This window comes from Anser cygnoides, chromosome 4, assembly GCF_040182565.1.
Source record: "Anser cygnoides isolate HZ-2024a breed goose chromosome 4, Taihu_goose_T2T_genome, whole genome shotgun sequence".
Lineage (NCBI taxonomy): Eukaryota > Metazoa > Chordata > Aves > Anseriformes > Anatidae > Anser > Anser cygnoides.
Window position 1 is genome coordinate 28,262,997 of NC_089876.1, and position 22,150 is coordinate 28,285,146.

The 22,150-nt window shown below is 39.6% G+C and overlaps 1 protein-coding gene across 1 annotated transcript in view; it reads right to left on the reverse strand.

The window, feature by feature from the left end:
- Positions 1–22,150, reverse strand: part of SCFD2 (sec1 family domain containing 2) — a 194,541-nt gene that overhangs the window by 155,529 nt on the left and 16,862 nt on the right. Inside the window, exon 3 of the mRNA XM_013172764.3 lies at positions 4,195–4,322. Within this exon, the coding sequence (XP_013028218.3) occupies positions 4,195–4,322 (128 nt within the window). The remainder of the gene's footprint in view (positions 1–4,194; positions 4,323–22,150) is intronic.

Consider the following 22,150-nt stretch of genomic DNA (forward strand, 5'->3'; position numbering starts at 1 on the left):
ATTCAGGCTTGACCACGGTTTACTGTGCTCCTTTCAAATAGAAGAGCAAGGGTGTTTCTAAAACCACAGAAGAACATTTATAGCGAAGTTTTTATTGCTGCCAAATACTATGCTAATAGCAAAGCTTTCAACAGGAGATTCATGGACTGCCACACTCAGAAGATGATTAAGATATGCATCAGACCTATGAAGGAGGGAATGGGAAGCAGAGGAATGGAAAAACCAGCAACCTTTCTGCTGTACTGCAAACCAGGCTCCTGCCTCAGAGCGGAACTCCTTACAGTCACTTACTTAAAGAGCTGAGCATAAGTCATCCCTTCCCAGTATTTACAATTCACTTGAATTTAGCACAATGCTGTAAATCTCACCAGAAGGCTATTAGAATGATCTTCTAAACTGTCTTCCGAAGAGCTTTTGAAAAACAAACTTAACTCTTTAAATAAATTTCTTTAAATACCAGTATTTTTATTATGCCAAAATATTTTAATGCCTCTTCATTTAAATGGACTCCCAGCAAAAGACAGCTCCACCTACTGTTTACATGCAATCTCTCTGCTTTGGGAAATGCAGCTAGCTGGAAGGGTTAAGGCTGTTGCCAAAACTTAGATCCCCCTACTACTGCATGCCCACAGCAAGCAACACCAAGCAAATACTGCCCTTAAGTCAGCATTGACAGCATCAGTAAACTGCACAGGAAGCACACATATCATGTATTTTTGGATGCAGTGGATTAAAGAAGACATAAACTGCATGTAGCACAAAGCCTTTATGCTAGGTGGAATTCTGGACAGTGCTTTGCCTGACTTCTCCAGGTTTGACCTCAGAAATCCAAATATCTTGCGTAGATATACAACTCAGGTTTTGTCCCCTGTGGATAGAGCTGAGTAGTTTCACAGTTTTATGTTCTGGTTGGTTATGTGGATGATCACTTTGCTCTGTCTCCCTCTCTTATGCTGTTTTCAAAACCTGCAATTATTCTTTGAAGAAAAGGATTTTAGAATGCTTTTGACAAACTGTTCTGAATTGCTTACTTGCTGGTGTCATTCATGGAAGTTTGTGATAGCAATGATGTTCTTTTACACGCAAAGGAAAATGACACGAAACATGCACTTTCCACTTTCCTTCTACATAAAGAAAGAAGATGCAAGTCTGCCTTGAAGATGGTATAAGAACATGTAATTGGCCACCTGAAAACCCAAGTATGAGATGTCTACAGCAAAAGGAGAAAATCCCACTTTGTTTATGAATGACTTGGAGATCGCCTTACATTTGAAGCTGGACTTGCTCCAAGAGTCCATCCACAAAATTTTCAACAAAACATTGCCAACTCTGCAATTCCTATCTTCAGCCAACCTCCTTCTACACTGAACTGTTTTTAAGTAGTCGATAGGATTTCCAGACATTCCGCACTACTGCCTTGGTGGATACAACTAATTGAAGGGATAATGTAAATCTAGAACACCTGAAAACAGCACTCCAATCTACTCAGCTTGAAAAACACAGCTAAAATTGCTGATTTCCTTCATTTCTCTTTCTTTTCTTTCCTCAAAACTCGTATGTCCATCTCTGCTGACTTTGATGACAGAAAGTGGAGTTCCCAGTGGCCTGGGATAGATATTTGGGGATGGGGGGAGACGTATCCTCTTCAACAGCAGGTCTCTTCAGTTCCACCCTCCTTCCATCTCAGGAGAACACATTCATAAGATACCAGAAAGCAAAAGCTTAACCTGGGGATCCTCCTACAATTGTTAGAGCCCCTGCCATGTGCAGCCAAGCAGAGAAAGAGCAAAGCTGGGCCTTAGGCACGTTATTTGCAGGCAAAGCATGGGCAAGGACAGGCACACCTCAGAAATGTGAAAAGTTCTGAGCCTCTCAAAGCCCAGAAAACAATAGAATTTATTTTCCTTGCTCTGAAAATATGGAAACAGGATGGGATCGAGTTGCTCACCACTGCACAGGACTCCCGTTCTGCCAGCATCAAACATGATGCAGTTTTCAGGCAGGTGGCCACTGCAGGAGGGCTCAACTACACCAAAAGGAATTTAAAGCTTTGCTTTCAAATGTAATTCACTCCTTATTTCCAGAGAAAAAAACAGCAAAAAAATGGCAGCAAGCAAAATACTCTTACCATCTGACACAGCTGGTCTTAGTAAAGAGAGTAAGAGGGAACTTTTATTCTAGAAAATGTCTGTGACATTTAATATTAGGACCATAAAAAAAAATACCCTAAGTATCAGGAAAAGCAGCATGCAATCCACCAAGATCATCCGATACATGCAGAACCTGAGGTAAAATCATAAAAACTGAAGGATAAGCACAGAGTAGAAAGACTGAAATGATTTCCTCTCTCTTCAGCCAGTGCTGCCTCACATTACAATCACAGTGGAAGCAAGCAGCCTTTTGACTGAACACAACAATCAGGACTAGAACTGGCCACTTGAACTTTTCCTTCTCAGCAAAAGAAACAATTGATAAACAACTTAATTTCCAGCTTTCCAACAGATTTAAGATATTCTGTAGCATAACAGATGAGAAATGAACACTGTAAAGATGTAGCTCTGGTCCAACATGTCATTAATAAATATGTGCCACTGGACAAAGTGACACCTTGGAGGGAGTTTCAGATTTATGCTCAATGAGAAGTTGTGATTTTCGTAACTGTGCAGCCCTCCTTTCCATATTTTTCATTTTATCCCTGTTTATCATTTACCAAACTGCCTTGAATTTTCTATCTCCCTTTGAAGTTCATCTACAAAGTTAACTACAAAGTTAAAAATAATTATGATTCTAGTACAAAATAATTCACAAAGTAAAACTCCTATAAAGACTGGTACGTTATATCTACACTTCAACTTACATTGCATCCTCCAGACAAAAGCAAGTCTCAGGAATGATAACATCAGAAACTTGTTTCAACAACTCTTAGTGTTTCTACATAGCACTATACTGGGTCCACTTACATCTGATATTTAGGCTGCCATCAACAAGTACCAGCCAACATGACTAAGAATCAGGGTTATTACAGCCAGCAATGGGCACCACAGGAAAGGGCCACAGAGGAAAGGGTGGCTGATCTAGTCATTCACACAGAATGAAGCAAAGCTGGTAGCGGGATTATGTCTCAAAGATGGGAAGTAATTACTTTTAAAACAAATTCCAACATTTTGTTGTTGTTGTTTTTCAGAGGCACATGAAATAGGAAGACATTTAGTGTCACTATAGTGAATGATCAGATACATTATCAGGGAAAGCTTAAAAACAATTTTATCATTTAAAAAATTGTCTGCCTTCTCTCCCTCTGGTCAATTTATAAAAGCCCTCTCATGGCTACTCCATTTCTTTAAAACAGTTTACATCATTACTGTTGCATAGATCTAGTATTTCTGATTAATAATCTACTGAATATATGCTCTAGGTATTTGTAAAGACCATACAACATACGAAATGTTATAGCTGTTAAGAGTTTACAATTTGGCAGTACATCTAATTCCTCTACAACATCTTGGCAGTAGTCTCTAGAGTCTCAGATAAAAGCCGATTACTTTTATTCCACAAGGACCTTTCTCTGTTGATGAAAAGTTCAGCATAGGATAGTCAGAGTGTATGAAATACAAAAAAAAGGTATAGAGTCATATAATTGTTTTAATAAGCCTAATTTTACATCGGTTCTTGCGTTTCACTGAGTATGGCATGTTGTGAGAACAATATCCTTTAAAAAGTTATTTAAAGTTTTTATTATTTTGAAGAATTCAGGATTATCAGGTTTATATAACGTAATTATACAGAAGATCTGCACAAATTTCATCAGATCAGCTGCTATTTGCAATTCCTGCTTGCCAAGGGCACATATCCTGCTGATTTTTTAAGAATACCCAAGTTCTCATGTTTTGCAGAACAAAGCAGCAGCTTTGCTGGCCATTCTCATGCCTTTAAAGTCTTTCTTCATAGAACTCCATCGCTTCACAACTGTTCTTATCTTTTTAATGTTGCTGTATATAAAAGACAACACCTGAGCTCTAGCACACATTTGCTTCTCACTTCTGTACCAGGAAGATTCTGTGGTAGCCACAATACACACCCAAAACCAATGGCAGGGATGGAGAAAAGTTTTCCCCAAGAGGGTTATGCGGACATAGAGCAGCTGTCACCTTCCACATTACCACTGTGCGGGAAACGGGATGTCACACTACTCACCCATGCTCATCTTAATAGGTAAATTTTCTCTGCTCGCAGCCTCCACAAGGTGTCTCCTAGCCTCCATCACAGCTTCCTTTTGTTTGAGGTTCATGAAGGACTCCCAGAGAGCTTTGGCAGCTGGATCACTATAAGAAAATGACAGGGTTACACTAAACACTGCTTGAATAATGGAATAAGCTTAAGACAACATTTATATTTTAAGATGAGTGCTTCTACTTAGCAACTCCTCTGAGGTAGGCAGGATACAAGCAAAACTAATGCAATATAAAAGCTTGACTTTTCTTAGCAAAAGTTGTTACAGTTTAACAGCAAAAATCTAGAATTTCTTGCTACCAATTAAAAAGTATTAGAATCCACCTATAATAAACTGAAACCAGCATGTTAGCTCCACTATAACCACTACTGTTTAACTACGGGAATACCAGAAACAGTCCAAAGTTCTTCAGATATCAAAAAGCTGTGGAAAGGACGGTACTACAGACGGGCTGTGATTTCCCCGTGAGAGCTGAAACCCCAAAAGCAATACTTCCAGTGCTGAAGGCTGCTAGTATGATTTCACGAACTAACGTCACTTTGGGTTTCATTGATTCTCCTTATATGAAATGAATAATCCACAGGAGAGTGCAACTATCCTTACGGTACCTGTACTCAGAGATTTCCTTTTTATTGCCAGTGGTGGTAAGTTTAAGCAAGACACACAGCAATCTGTGTGGCCGGTCAGCGCTCATTACCCTGTCAGTATTCTTTCTTCCAGGACACTGTGTTTGTTGTTGTTGTGAATGAATTCAGTGTTTTCTCTGGAGGGGGGAGGAAAAAGGAGGAAGAACCCTTGCCTGAGGCTGTAGTTAATTGGGATTAAGTGTGGATTTTTTTTCCCCCCTTAGGAAAAACTCCCCTCTGCTTTCTCCCCAGGAGACATTTAACACCCGAATACATTTTGATGTAACTCACAACATGCTTATAAATATGCCAAAACACACTTTGTTTCACAGAAAATAAAATCCCCAACAATTCATTTGATACCTGCTGCAGAGCAGCTGTGTATACGCTCTACTGCAATGTCACGGCTGCATTCAGCAACGTGCACTGTCTCCCGAAGCAGGTAAGAGGGGCAGCAAGCCCCACTCCTGTCAGCCCAAGAACCCACATCCTCTGTCCAGGCCCGTGTGGGTGGGAGGACCGTGGGAAGGAAGCTGAGTTACCCTCCTTCTGCACAAACCACAAAGGAGTAGGAAGAACAAATGTCATCCTATTACCGTACTTTAAGAAAGGGAAAATTTAAGATAAATAGAAAGGTTATAAGGAAAAAAAAAAAAAGGGGGGGGGGTGGGGGGGGAATAGCCAGGAAGAATACCTATCACCTTTAAAAGGTGAATTTAGTAAAAGAGGAAAGCACCTCGAACAGCAGAACCCTGACAAAGCAGACCAGGGGATCAATGACCTAACACGGTTTTCACATTTCTTCAATACGATCTCCTTTAAGTACTGGATCCTAGGGCATGCTATTTTTACAGACACTATATACCCCATTACTCTGACTCAGTGCCACCCCCCAGCACCGCTGCTAATGCATCCTGCTGACCCTGCTCACACCACAAGCGCAGGCACGCCTGGCTGTCACTTACAAGCGCCTGAGCTTTGCATTGCAAGAGGCCGCCCCTTTGCCTGTTAACTAATCCCTTCCTGAACATGCGCTTCCAAATCCACATCTATAAAAATCAGCAATCAGGCCTAAAACAGCAGGAAGCTCATTTTTAAAAGACTTATTTTTCCCACTTGAAAGAAATGTCTCTGTTCTGTAAGATTTTAGCCCATTCTCATTTTCCCGATTCTCTTCGTCACCATAAATATAAGCAAAGAGTCTCACATAAGCACAGGCACCAGGAGCTGACTGTAAAACAAAAGAAAACAAACAACAAAAGGGAAACTAAGGTAAGTCTTCCAAGTTTTTGCACAAGTTTTTGTAGTCTTATCCTTCTCACTCATACATTTCATAAAAATATATAGCAAACAGTGAAGTCTGGGTGCCTCGACCTGAGAAGCACCTACACACCTTGGTAAGAGTGAGGAATGCACGCTGTAAGAATGCACCACTTCTCTCCCTGTCGTCCTTGTTTGCTGCTCTCCCTTTCCTCACCAGCGTTGGTCAGTCTTGTCAATTTAGACTGCAAGGTCTCTGAAAGCAGTGTGCACCATCCTTGCATAATCCCTACTACAAAACCTTGTTCCAGCTGGTACGTCCATGTGCTACTAGTATAAACAATAAAATACCTCCAAAATAATAGACTAATTATTTTAAGCTTTTAAAAAAATGTAAGGATGAGTCACACTGATGCGCTAAACAAAACTGGAGGGAGGGAAGGGGGCAGATTTATTTTTTACTTTATAAAATTTTTTCTTTCTTTAGCCACAGTAGGCTTTCTTTAATGCCAAGGACCTAAATTTACATGATCCCCAAGGGTTGCTTTAGCACACCAAAAATAGCCAGAAGCAAAAATAACTGTGGTACAGCATAAAAGCAGATGAGGGTCAACCACACTTGTGTATGCTTGGATCTCTGTGTAATCCATTGAGTTTCTGCAGACATTTTTCTTCCTCCTGCTTTGAAGAATACCTAGTGGTTTAGGTGTAACAGGTAGTATAATACAGAAACAGCATGAGATCCACATACATTAAGAGCTCTCATATGTAGTCAAGTGACTAGGTCAGCCTAAAGAAGCAAGTGTTCCTGTGTTCAACCATTTTTGGTAATATTAGGAAAAAGGCAAATTACTTCAGCCAACAGCGTCTTTTTTTAACTGATTAAAGTTTGACTAAACACTAGCATGCTGAAAAGCATCTGAGATGGCAAAGTCATTTTGTATATTTGTACAGATAATGCTTTGATAACTTGAGTAGTAACTACTTAAGATTTTTTTAAACTGGTACACATTAGGAGAATTAGTATTAATATAATGAGGAATGATCTCTACAGATTTTTATAGAGATCCATCCAAATACAAGAAGTGCAATGCAAAGGCTTTATGTACTTCAAGACCACTATTCACAGTAATAATCTACAGGAAGATAAAAAAAAATGCATTAAATGTATTATTAAAAGTACTCCAAAGCAGCCAGCCCATACCTAACGCTGCCTGTTCCTGAAAAGCTCAAGAAAATAGGTAAGATCCAGACTTAAAGAAAATAGGTAAAAAATAGGTAAAATCCCACACTTAAAAAAATAAATCCATCACCAACTGAAGAACTCACCTTGTCCTCCCACCTAGCATTTTCAAAATACCATTCTTTTAGTCAAGGACACAATGGTAAGAAGCATTTTTTGCATAAATAAAGAAGCTACTTGTTTACAGGGCTGCCTCACGGTACTGAAATACAGAAAAAAATACACCAGAAACATCTCACTAGGAAAGGGAACTCCACCCATGGCACATAGCTTAAGCAAACTCCATCACAAAGCTCCACAGGATTTTAAGGTATGTTTGTAGCCTGATAGGTGCTCTACCAGCAGCTTGGCATAAAGACTGGGCGCTCACTTCCCCCAGTGTTACTTCAATGGTAGAACAAATATTGGAAATCACTGCGGCATACAGTAAATGTCAGCTGGAGTTTGCTAGGAACTAGCTGAAAATGCTAGTCGGAATGCAATCTTGTTTTAATTTATACAAAATTTGTTAAGAAGTGACTCATGGGAATGACTCAGTGAAGTACAAACTAGAAAAAGGAATGAGTGGGAAAAAAATATGCCCCTTGAGTCAACACTACCAGACTTTCAAAATTAAACTGCTAAAACGTGGATTGTTTATTTGCACAAGACCAACTTACCAGCAGCTTTTCTGTTTTGCCTTTTTCTTTTTTATTTTTATTAGTCACCTTTTATAACCACTTTAAGAAAAACCCGGTCAGCAAAAGCATTTAAGTAGGAACTAATCTGAATCAGCACTGAAAAATTCAGTTTTATGTCTGCTGCTGAAAATACTTTTCCCACTTCCCCTCTCTTACACCTCCACAGAAGGGTCTTTGCTTTGCTCATTCTTTAATTCCAGGGACAAGAAATGAATGACTGCTGGGAACGAGTCACAGGGATGCAGAAAAGGGTTCTGGTACCACTGCTTGCCTGATCCGAGGAGTTACCACATTTTCCTTTTCGAGATTTCTAACACTCGGAAACAGTAATATCTTATCTTCCACTTTTGGTGAGACATTTGTCTGCGACTGCCCTTCCAGCTCTTGCCGTGGTGTCCCTCCCCTCCTCTTTTTCCCATCTGCAGTTCCTGTGCTTTAGTCCAAATGCCCTAATCTGACAACATTGATGCTATAATCAGTGATTTCTATGGGATCCAGTACCCCAATTCAAATTCCTCTTTCCTGTTGCATTCCTTTACTTCCCGAGGATTGTTATTTATTGATTTTACGTGTTATCATCTGGTGAGCCACTGCACTCTGGAAGCACTTTTCTGAAACTAAGTAGATTTAAAAAATATATATATGTTATACATTACAAAACCTTTAGAAGTATTGTCTGAGCCATGCTGCTGTGCTTAAGAAAAAATTAATTAGATACATTTACACTAGGGTAAAATCAGGAATTCTAAATCACCCTTCAAATTAAACTTCACGACAAAAGATAAATATCACAGCACACACTTCTGTGCATCTCTATCGTAAAATGTTTTGTGTGGCACAGCAAGCCTGACAATGAGAAGAGAGCACTAAAATTTGGGGGCCTCTGCCACTGATCGATTTCACCAACAGAGTTTCACTCAAAGGGTTTTACCCCCCTGTCCCTTCTGTTTACCATTATGGTCATCCTACCTAATCAGCAGCCACCTCAGGAAACAGAATATAATATGCACAAGTGTGGCAGTTATCTGGTAATAAAATTAGAAGTTTATTACACAAATATATTATGTTACATTCAGAGATACGGCTTATGTTTTTGAAAATCCATGGTAGACATACATAGACTATTTCATATACATAGAGCAAGGTTTTTGATAGACATCTGGTAACTGAAAATTGTTACCTCACACATAAATGTTGAATTTGTTTTAATAAGCCATCCACTGTGCTAAATGTAATTAAAATGTAGCTGAAAATAATTTGGACTTCAAAAAAAAACAACACCCACCACTAAAAAAGGGTTACAGAAGACAATGGAGAAATCTAGATATCTAAAAATCATACAATCATAAAGGCTGGAAAAGACCTCCAGGATCATCTAGTCCAACTGTCCCCCTACCACCAATATTACCCATTAAATAACGTCCCTAAGCTTTCCTACTTCTGGTATTTGTGTGCCAGTTTTCAAAGCTGTCATAAAGGACAAAAAGGACCAAAGGATGAAAAAGGACCAAATCCTCAGACCCATAAGTTATCCAAATCCTAAAATAAGACATCAGCTGACAACAGTGCCAGGAAGCATCTGCTGATGAGAAGCGGCTCAGAAAGACTAGGATGTTCTCTGCTGATCAAAGAGAGAAGCAGGCGGTGCAAAGCAGCTCCAATTTGCAGCCTCCAGAGGCACTCTTTCATTAATGAAAGACAGGAAAGATGGAAAAATAAAAATAAAAATGAAGACTAGAACAAATTAGCCCTGAAGTGACTGACTAGCTGGCTTCTCAAATTTGCAATACCTGAAAGAACGTTCAATAAAATCTGCTGTTCCTTGGTAGGGAAGCGCAAGGGTGAAAAAGCCCAAGACTTCAGCAGAAACAAGGGTGCAGTACGATAAGCAGTTCTTTTGGTGATGGTGTGCTACGTTAAGTGACACCCAGTGTGGAGGAACTTCCATTTCCCACCTGAACACCATTCAGCTGCAGTAACACCTTTTACATGGGACTACGTAGCGAGATAGGAAAGAACTGCTACTTTTGAACACAGCTCAGATCCCTGAACTTGCTTGACCTAGACGTTTACAGGTTGACAATCAAATGCCTACTCTTGCATCTGTTAAGATAACTTTGATTTATTCTCTTGAACCGGTCTAGTCCTGCCCTGCAAGGACAATACCACCAAGGTTATCTGTGACTGTCTGCAGGCTTATTCTCAAAGCCACTCATCTGACTGAGCATTCCCCACTTACAGCCTTGTTTTCAGATCTACAAATAAGCCATTCTTTAGCCATTTAGTATTTATAACATTAGTACTGTGATACATTTCTTCAATCAGCATTTATATTTAACCAAATGAAGACTAAAAGTCAAACACCCATGTACAAGCAGCATACTAGAATCACTGAAATCATTAGCCACATCTGTAGTCTCTGGCAAACTACTGCAAATTATTTTAATACAATCTAATTTTGAGTCAAGAAGGATAGAATAAATTGACACCTACATTATCTTTTACTTGATTTTTGCCTGGACTGATTTCCCTAGCAGGACAAATTCAAGTCATCCTCTTTCCTCCTTTTAAACACTGGCATAAAAAAATTTCTTTCAGTTACATGCAAGCTTTGCAGTGTCCATGGACATACTGAAAAACAGGTCAAGATTCTTTTCTTCAACCTTTTTAAAAGCCAAACCGAGAAGGCAGTATCTACATCCAATTTCCTTACCAGATCCTCTGAAGCTGAAATCAAGAAAGACAAAGATGACTTTGTACAGACTTTCTGTTGGTTGGTTAGTTGTGGGTTGTTTTTTTGTTTGTTTGTTCTTAAAAAGGTTGGGGTCAGGTGAAAGCACAGCCTACAGCAGAAACAGCAAGTACCAGGGTGTGGAGGATGTCATATGAGCAAGATGTTAAGGAAGAGAGAATTAGCGAATGCGGTTATTTCTGCACCTGGCAAAGGCAACAGGATATCAAAAAGCAACTTGCTGACACGCTTTGAGTATATGAGGTAAAACAACACTGAGTGGGCTTCAAAAATTAACCAGCTGCAAATGCAAACATTTCATCTTAACAAACTGGTCATGTTTGTATTTCTACGTTTTTTAAAAAAGTCACAAGGAAAACTGTGATACTCTCACCATGAGAGAGATTCTGCGGTTACTGTATCAGCAAAACTTTCCCTGTATGTCTATACAGCTTTACAGCTTTTTCACAAGGGGAAGTGAGGAGGGAAAAAAAAGTCAGTAAAGATTAAATTAGAGCTTCATTAAGACCACAAAGCTGCCCAAAACCAAGCAAGCATGCTGCCAACATATCCTTTGCAGTAACTCACATTCGATTTAAGGAGATGCAGCACCCACACTTAATGCAAACACCACCGTGGTTGCTGGAAGACAGCTGCCACAATGGAGAACCCAATTGCTGGCAATATGTCATCTGAATGTGGATAAACTGAAGAGAAGCACAAGACTGCGATAAGACGCAACAATTTGGCAGGAGCCTGGAGCGAGGGGCCATGCATCGGGGGACATCATCTCTCCTCCAGTTCCCCTGCTGTTTCGGAAAGGGTGCAAGCTGCGCCAAGGCCACGCCGGACGTGCTACACATTCCTGGGCACACAAGCCAACAGGACAAGGGAAGGAGACACGGCCACATCTTCGGTTGTGCCCTGCTCCAGGCATGGAGGCCCCCCCCTTCGAAAACACCGGCCCCGAGCAGCCGCTGCGCTGCGGGAGGATGCTGCGGGGCTGCGGGATGCTGACCTGACACAGCTGGCTGCGGGGGAAGCAGCAGCTCTTCGTTCGGTTTTGGAAGGGATAAAGTAGCTCTAAAATAACTTACCTACAATTTTCTGTATAGAAACAACTGTCAGTATTTTCAGGAGTTAAGTCTGTAGTTCTGCAAATCTAGAGTAGATGCACTCCATTTTCTAAGTAACGTGTGTTCAATGGAACATGCAGCGATGCCTTCTTCTAAGAATAACGCAAAAAACACACAATGTTTTGTTTGCTTGTTTGCTTTGAGGTAAATTGCACATCCTGGGTTTATCATGCCAGAGGGGATCCATACTTCTTATTTCGAAGAAAGATGACAAGTTTTTGAAGTTTCAAAACGGCTCTAAACAGCAGACGGTAATTCTGCCACCAAACGTTTTGCACGGTTGGCAAATGTGCTCAGCAGCTCAGACTGTGGGAACTTCAGCTCTTTTCCAATCTGCCATAACCTTAGACAGTACGATAAAAGGAAAGCTAATGTAATCTTGGTATTGTGCCTGCAGAAAACTGCAAAAGGATCACTGGATATTACCACTCTCACCACAGATTAGTAATTACGTTGCGACATGGCAAAACACACAAAATTGCTGTTAAAGTCAATCTCTTCACAGCCATTCGGCTTAAAACATTATTCTCAAATCCTCACTTAAATGTTTGTTAAACTGCCCTCTGTACACTGTTTTTATGATTAGAACTTGCAAATGGTACTAAAAAAAAAGTCTGCTAGCCAACATTAAAGAGCATAAATGTGTTCTTGAATAATTTAAAGGTTATTTCCCAGTTTCACTCCAAGCCCTCAAGCCACTTGGTGGGTGTAATCTGCTCTAGACTCAACTGTGAATGTGTTCTTTGGCACGGACTCAAAACGGAGAAGTTATTGTTTGATTTATATGCCAAGAGCCTCTTAGATAAAGGGCTAATGGCAGGCTGATAGCTTCAGCCTTTGCATGTGGTGTTTATACAGACCCGTCGTTCCTCTCCCTCCTTTCTGCATATACTCAAGGAAGACTGTGTCACATCAAGATCAAGTTAACTAATTAACTAATGCAAGCATAATTTGATTGATTAAAACAATTGATTCACTAAAGGTCATGGGGAGTGCTAATAAAACACCAACTTTTCTGCTTCAACAATGAATAAGATTTTATTTGAAGCTACCTTTTTTTCTACACTGCAAACAACAATTTTAAAGTAATAATCACATTACAAAACAAAACAAAACCGGTAAGAATCTGTCAGAGAGATCCAACAGCATTTGTTTTGATCAAATCAAAAAATCAGGAGGCCCAGGGATAAAAATAATAAACCTCAAGTGACAAATATTTTAAAACGGGATCACACAAAAAAATTGCTATAGGTGTTTTAAGCCAACAATGTCAGCTCACTAAAGGAGGTCAGTTTGCTTAACTGAAGAAGTGACACCAAGCCTTTTAAGAGGAACTTTCAGATAAAAGTCTTTTATGTATAGCTGTAGAAGTAAAGACCCGAGTGAGTGAGCAACTTCATGCAGCTCACTCCAGCAGATGGGATGGATAGACAGGAAAAGTCTAAAAGCACAGCAGGCTTTTAAGCAGCCTTGGCAGACTTACTCCAGATTGATATCAAGATATATGGCAAAAAGTGGAAAGGTTGCAGGTGCACCTGCAGGCCTGGGGTTCCTCACTCCTGTACTACGGGGTGAAGGCAAGGGGAGAAGATTCAGCAGAACATCTGCGAAGGACCTCTTAGCTGAGGCTCATCAGACTGCAGAACATGCAAGGAGGAGAAACATGCAAGAGCATTCATGCTTCAAAACTAGTTTGAGCATTGCACCGCACCTTGGATGTTCTGAGCACAAATTCACTTCTATGTAATGTCCTTCGTCCAAAGAACTGCAAACATTTACATAGCAGTACTGTTTGAAGACCATTTTTTACACTTAAAGAAAACTGGCTCTAGCTGTTCCTACATTTCCATATGGCACTTTTCTAGCATTAGCATCCATAAGACAGACAACCAAGATGATCTGCATTAGCTCATTCTTTGCTGATTAAACTGAGAGGATCTACACAGTGATTCTGTGTTGTCCAAAGCAAGCCAGTACATGGTTCATCCAAACTAATTTTGGCCATGGATTTCAAAGAACTGACAGCAAATCTCGTATATACTCAGTAGACAAAACTACATTTTTGGCTTTCACAGTGAGAGAAGACTTCTCTTTAAAACAGCGTTTTCAAAAGGCAGAACATTATGTAATTATAGATTGAAAATTTTGTATTACTAACTCTATGCACTAGTATACTTCGCTCCAGTGGAGAACAACCTATTTGAAGGCAATATCAATCAGAAAAATTAGATCAAAACTCGTATCTGAATTTCATCATATGCTGATGAAATACGGTGGGAATTAATAAAATAAAAAACTGGAAAAGCTTCTCAAAGCAGCACATTAGTGGGAGGCTTAATGCAAGTTTGTTGAAAAAACATTTTGCATATAAAAATAGGTGGCTTAAGTTAAAACTTCACACTCTTTCAATCTATGAAAATATTTTTAAATAATTAAGCATGCCCACATTATTTACACTGTGTGAGAGAAGTGTCATAAATTTCATTTGCAGGAATAACTGAGTCAGGATAAGCAGACTTGCTGCTGCATCAGTTTCACATGGGACTTTTGAAGATTTTAGCATTTCTTCTTTCTGCTCTTCCACAGTACAGCAGTTGTGGCAAAGAGGAGGAATGGCCTCTATGTATAAATATTTATGAAGCAAATGGAATAACTCATTTAGATTTGAAAACAAAAACACAGGAAACGTGCAGAGACTGGCTTTTCCACTAACAACATCTACAAATAACCCAGGACTACAATATTCTGCAATTCTTTCAAATTCAAATAGCAGCTTGCTTTGGGGGTTTCTAACCAATTATTCTGCTAACTGATGGAAGAAGCTATGAGAAATTAATGTCAATTAAAGTCTATTACACAAAGTTCAGGTGATATTTCAGTGATTCACAAGCTTTTTAAGCACAAAATAAATTGTTCTACAATCAGATGGACTACATAAGATAGTTTTCTATATTGTCATTTCTGCAGACTATTGAACCTCCACAAAAAGAGAACTAGAAGTCTTGCCTACATGATATACTTTGGTACGTATTACGTCCAAACTAGGAGTATTCCTTAATCTATAAATGCTTCTGTACCATTAGAGCATTCTTACAAGGAACACAGTCCTTTATGACTATTGTCTATTAAACCTTAGCAAACTTGATCATCTAATTATATAATTAGATTATTTTTCTGCATGACATGAGCAACGTAAGTCTTTACGAAAAAAGTCTAAAGATACAGCAAACAATCATTAAAAATAGGCTAGATTTTTAACAGTCTTTTGCCACCAATTTATTTAAAAACACTTATTTTAAACCAGCAAACAGATTAATCAGAAGTTGACATGCATTTTAAAGGCAGCTTTGAGGTAATACTCAAGTTGTTGCAAATCAGCTTGCAAGCCACCAAAGCTAAAGCACGTGAGCAAAAACGACGATTGGCCACAAACTTTTACAATATATTTTTCTCTGGACTACCTGAAATACGCATTTATACTAACAAGTATAAGGCTTTATTAGTAAATACATATCTTTTAAGAGTTTACTGGTCAGTTCACTGCATCTTGTTCTATATGCAAGTATACACCCCAAGAAAGCATGCTCAGCAATGGGGAAGCAGGTCACCCACTTCATCTCACACCCTGGCCAGCAGGCAGCCAGCACCCAGCAAACCCTGCCCTGGGAGGCGGCTTTCCAGGCACACAGCTGAGCATCTTCGAGAAGCACATCCCAAATTTTCTTTCATTGCTGGTTTCTCACCAGGCTGGCTCGACGCAACACGCAGAACATGCAAGGTTACTATCAGAAAGGTATGGCTCAAAACAAACAGTATGTCATCTAGGGCAAATAGGGGTAAGTTGGCTAAAACAGCGGTAAAAGAGGGAACAGTTACTATTTCCAAATAATTTAATTTAGCTTAAAAAAGACATGCCTACAGAAGCCAACATTTTAGGGCAATACTGCAAATGCATTCAAGGTAACTAAGTTTTGCAAATGTTTTCGGATGCAGGATTATAAAGCAGGCTGTTAACTACCTTTAGAAGATTCACCAGACATGAGCAATAACTAAGACAAATGGGAATAGCAAAGAATTTGCATTTGTTAGTATTATGCCCTCATGACGTTCGGTGATTCATCTTACAATGAAGCATGTGAAGCAAGGGACATGATTTTCCAGGCACAGCAGCAAAAGTTTTAATAAAAAAAAAGCTAAGAATACATAAAATTACAAACTCATTTCAAGACAAACAAGAATTGTGAAAGAATCATCTCAAAACAGCTTTTAAAACATCGTAAAAAAAAAAAAAAGTTGCAAAACCACTATGTTTCCTATAAACCATTGTGTTCCAATAAAACCTTGACCACTATTCTCCAAACCAGAAAGAAATATGTTATCAGTGGAGCATGGGAGAACTTGAAAACAAACAATTCAGAAGGTTCTTAAAACCAGCACCACAGTCCCAAACTGCCCCATAAGCTGCTCTGTTTCCCTAGAGCTCTTTGTGAGGGGCTGAATCCCCCCCTCCAATTCCCCCACTTTACAGATAATGGACAGTAAATCAATCTCTTAAAATTTGACATATTTTTAGTCCCACAAGTGAGCTATATTACAGTAAAATTTAAGAATTATTAAAAGGTTGTCATGGCTTTAGTTCACATCATGAATTACTTATAAAGAGGAAAAAATTCCCCCGAAGTGAAAAGTAATACAGTATTCCATGTTTTGCCTTTTTTGAAGGAAAAGGGTGGAGGGGAGGGGAAAGAGAGAGAGAAACCTCACATTTCTGGCTCCTTCACATATCTATTTTACAGATGGATATACTTATAAAATAGATATACACAAGTCTGACGGCTGTGGTCAACCACCATCTGAAGCAGGTTTGTAACTTGCCAAACCCACCAACAAAGCCAGTGTCTTAAGTTTTATCAAACATTTCCTCAACCCAAGCATCAAGTAAACTTGTAACGACAAGCATCTTAACCACAGTCCTGTTTCACGTTGATCTACATACACACACAAGAAGGTTTTTGGCTTCAGAAAGCCAAAAAGTTTAACATACTTCAGCATCCATGACACAGAACAACTTTACTTGCTAATAACCACGTAGATGAGACAATGCAGCTGCCCGTGGAATGATGTTACACAAAAGTACAGCAATGCTGCTCATTGCCTCTCGCAGTATCAAAGAGTAATAGTATAAACCAATGACACCAGCGTGCATTAAACCAAAACAGAAAAATAATTCAAGACAGCAGAAGAGTAATCAGTGGGCCGTATTTTACCAGAACGAAAGTCAGCATGTATGTGTGCGTACACGCACACACATACAGTATCTGAAAAGAAAATTAAGTGACATCTAATCCTCTTATTCAATTCCCACTTAAGCAGACTAGTAATGTAGAACGTCCATACTGCTTAGTATCAAAACAGTTCTGTAATGAAAAAAGCGTAACAGATACTTGAAAAATTTCCTAGAAAACACTCAGTGCTTTTTTTTTTTTTTCGCAAGAGTATCTACTACATTTGAACTGATATGGTCACATTCAATAATCCTTTAGACAGCATTTCTACAATGGTTCATCTAATTACACAGACAATACAGCACTTTCCTGTGCTAAAACTAAAATGACACAATCCAGCAAATAGTTTGGGAAGCTAGGGGTTCTCATCACCTTTATGTTCTGTTTATTTTAGCTATTCCCAAGATCATTAATATCCACTTGAACCTGTAAACTTCAAGGTCAACTAAAGGTGAAACATAAGGAAGCAATATAATATGGAGCATCCAACCGGACTATACACTGCAAAACATTAAGGTAGTTTCCTTAAATTGCACTTTCTTTTCTTCTTTCTTAGCTCCATATAGCTATTGAGCTAGAACTCTTAATTAGAGGATTTACAGAATGGCTAGTAATTCCTTTTACAACTTTTAAAATTACTAACCACGGCTTTCTAGAAAATTATATATAATCAACAAAATGAGTAGAAAAATAATTCCTTAAATATTCTGTAGATGGAATAAAAATATACCCTCGGACTTTAATATCGTATAACTACCCTGCTGCAAGCAACATAAATCTAAGTCCGCACTGATTGTTGTTGTTAGCCTACAACAGTGATGAGTTATGTTACATATATAAATTTGTAACAAGCAGCACTGAGAGCAAGGAAGAGCCTTACAAATACAACAGGCCTTAAGATCAAGAGGGGTCTGCTTGTGGACCAAACATCAGGCAACATCTCTGCAACTCCTGGACTAACTTACCTCTCAAATAGTAATCCTTCTGCAGGCTACCCATGCCAACATTAACAAAGCTACAAAACCAAATCATTTCCATTTGTGACAGAACGGGGCAAAATATATTGTCCCCGAGAGGTACTGTGCCATCCAAGTGCAGTACATCATTTATGTATAATGAACTCAGCAGAGGTTAATGTTGCAGGGAGAATCTAGTTAGATCAGGACCCTTCATATTCTCCAAACCACCCCATGAGAATAAAAACTGGTGCTTAAATCCATAATATTCTGTTGTCTGCAAATTACAGAACTATTGGGAGCCTGACTTGGGTTAATAAACCCTTCACTGACCAGAACACCAAAGCTTCCATTCCCTTTGGAAAACTTTCATTTACTATAACACTGTGGTGTACACATGCTGTGAGCCACGCAAGCGAACAAACTTAGCTTTGCAATTTCAGATGGTTGCTGATACTGCTGCAAGATTATTTCTTCATCCGCTCTCAAATGTGTTGTGGGGAAGAGAGTTCCTCCGAACAAGTAAAGCTGCTCCTGCTGAACTGGAAGAAGCAACAGCACTAGTGTGAAATGGCTGAAAAGAGACCAGGCTCTTCCTAAATACATTCTGGAAGCCAGTTTCATTCACACTCTACAAATCTACTGCTTAGTGACGTCTTTCAAGAAGCGGTTGGCTGTTTAACACTGGTATATGACTACTGTGTGAACAGTAGTATGGTTTTGTCATGATGCTAATGCTCAAACATGCTACTGTGAGGCAAGTCCTTAGGAAATTAAGGTGCATCCAGAAAGGTAAGGGGTGTAGGAAGGAACCCATACAGTGCTGCTGCTGCTCACCAGGCTGAAGCGTGAGCGAGAGGGAAGCATTAGTCACGCGAGCAGTCCTGAAACAGAAGCTATGCCTGGCTACTGCACCAACGAGACACAGAACATCGTCTTTGTCTCAAGCCCTTTTATGACAGTTACTTACCAACTTCAAGAACTTCTGAAGTCTATAATCTTGCATGATTATTATCCTGAAACCAAGTGCTTCTGGTTGTCTTAAAGCATATGAATTTCAATGCCTCTCTTTCAAAACCTGCATTATCTCAAAAACTTTTCTGAAAGTCAAGTGTACCAATAAAACCAGGATTCTATTAATCTTTCCTAAGGCGTCTTCTTTTTGATCTACTGTGAGCGTACTTACTGAACACAAGGTTTGATCATTTTAACTCTGCTGCCACCCTAAGCAGAGGGAGCTGGCAGATTACTCAGAGAGAGGAAGAATGAGCAAGCAAGATGCATCTCCTGAGTGTAGAACTGGTTTCGACAGAGGCCGACTGATGTTTAGGTCTTACTAATCCTTGTGATGCTAAATCCCACTATCTTGCACACAGATATGACTTTGAACACGTTCTGTGCAAAGAGAAAAGCAGACTATCTACTAGGCAAAGAGTCCTAACTCTAAGATGTGGTCAGTACCCTTCAAACCATTTTTAACTCTATCCTGCTAACCCCCATCTGTTCCCTATGTTGTTTAACAACACGTAATACATACTGTTAACATTTTTAATCCATTAACCAGTGGGTAGGATTCTCTCCCTTCCACAACAGCTTCTGACCAGCCACCTATGCAGAAGAGCATTTATGACAGGGCACAAAGCCTTTAGCCACCCTAAAAGTTTTCCTGTTATTCAAGTAGTGCTAAAGCAGCTCTTAAGCAACTACTGGATGGCTATGCATCGCACTTGGATTTGTGAAGATATGTTCCAGTTCCAAACAGTTGGCAGTGTTCTCACTTCTTACCACGTACTCTGGACTAAGCTCCTCAGCTTTGATTCAGCACGGGACCAAGTCTATGAATAATGCCTCCTTTCCTTCCCAGCCAGTCACATATTCTTGGAAGATTTCTCAAAGAGGCTCATCCAGAAGGTCAAGCTGCGTAGAGATAGCTGGTGAAGTCATCACCAGGTAGAATAACGAAATGGGTTACTCTGCCTGTCCACCACCATTCATAAAAAGAAGCAGCAACTGATCTTTAGACCCTAGAGCAACACCTACAGAGAGGCTGGTCCAAACAAGCAAGCACGCTACAGCAATGGGAGGACTGCCCACAAAGCAACTGACCGCCAAGATGAACGCTGAAACCAGTTTGCTTCCTTCGAGATAAACAAAAGAATCACCACTAACAAGCACTGAAAAGTGAAATTCTTTCTCCTGGAAGGATAATTGCTTACTGTGACCTGCCCCACTCTGTTTTTCAATGAGTCAGACATGGATATACAGTACCTCACAAGGTAAAGAGAAGCTAGAGTTGCTCTGATGTACCTATCCCAAGAAGGAAGCTGCCATTTTATGCAATGCTTTCAGAAAGAGCCAAAGAATCACAGAGTCACAGACGCTGAAGAAGGCAGAGGGCTGTGATAGCACCCAGAGGGTTTCCCTCACTGAGCCTTGCAAATTAAACCTTGAAAGATGCCAAAGCAGAGCAGCAAGGGAGCTGATTTCCAGCTCCACCAGGCAGAACCACAGGCAGCAGGACTTTTCCCAGTGAAGAAAGAGCTACCAGGTTTAAACTGCTCATCGGCCGCAGCAGCAACCGAAAAGGTTGGGGTGGCCAATGAAAGAATAAGATCTAAAGAAAGGGACAGAAGACAAAAGAATCATGTAGTGATTTTTAAAGGCCCACCTCCACTGTCTCTCCACCTTCTACCTTGAGTTAAAATAACCCTAAGGAGCCTTAAGGAGGAATCCTCTGCTAGCTGAGGAAGGATGGTTGTGGGAGCACCTGCACAACACCGTTCTGTTGCAGAGCTGCTGGCACACTAAAATAAGCTTGATGTTCAAAGGCTTCCCAGATACGCCACAGCCATCTTGGTCACTATATAATAATGCAGACCTTAACAGTTCCAGTATTACCCTAAAATGCATTCTTGCTCCTCTAGCAGTGGCCAGGCTCTGCAGAGGGACGAAGGAAAAATGTGCATACGGTTTCTTAAAACTTCCTAATGTTCACAACCATCAGTCCTGTCTGAGTTTCAGCTGGCTTCTTTTTATTCCAGTGAACTGGTTCTGTAAAATGTTTCATTCCTACAAGCTGCAGGACAGCTTATGCAGAATGCCAGACCAAGTTACTGTATGAATCAAGTTAATTGAAAGCTTCTGAGTAGGATTTTGTACAATACAAGGTATATCAAAACTCTTGCCAAGCAACTCTTTAAAATGTGTATATTAAAGAGTTACTTGTCAGGGATTTTAATTTAGTTTTTGGACAAAGAAAATGAATTATGCTAAAAATAAAGTCTGATCCTTACAACATATGCATTACTTGGGAATACTACATGTAACATAATAGGTTACTTTAGAGCATTCTGTTCTGTGTTTTAAAGCTATTGCATAAGGTTATTTTAATAAAAATGATTCCAATGAAAGAACAGTTAGTAATGAGGTGCTGACAATTGAATCTACATCCAGGGATTGCATGAGAGTGCCAAGTCTACTTTTACAGATGCACTGGTTAGTTATCCAATGGATGTCCTTGAGGCATGTAAAGCCAATACATTTTGGGTTACTTTTTGCAGTAGAGATAGATGATACAAGTGAAAACATTTACCAAGAACATACCTGAAGTGTGTTTTTCTTATTAGAGCAATGTAAGAAAATAAACCCAGATACCATGGAATGCCAGGAATTCCCTCTCCTCAATGTTTTTAATTTGCAAAGCCGCTTCTTGGTAGTCTCCTTTGACCTCCTTCCCTCCTTCATTTGCTGGCCAAAAAACCTAGAGTTACATAAGCAACCTCTTGACTAAGAACTCATTAGGCTGCAAGCTTCAATGCCATTTCGAGGGTTTAATGTACAAGAATGTCTTCATAACAGCAGGCAAGACAATCCTTTTTCTATAAGTGACTCGGTTACCACAAAAACCATTTCTTATGAAATCATGACACAGAGTTGTTAAAACATTCAAAGATACTCTCTTTATGAGTTGAGAACAAGTATTCCAATAGAGACTTAGAGACC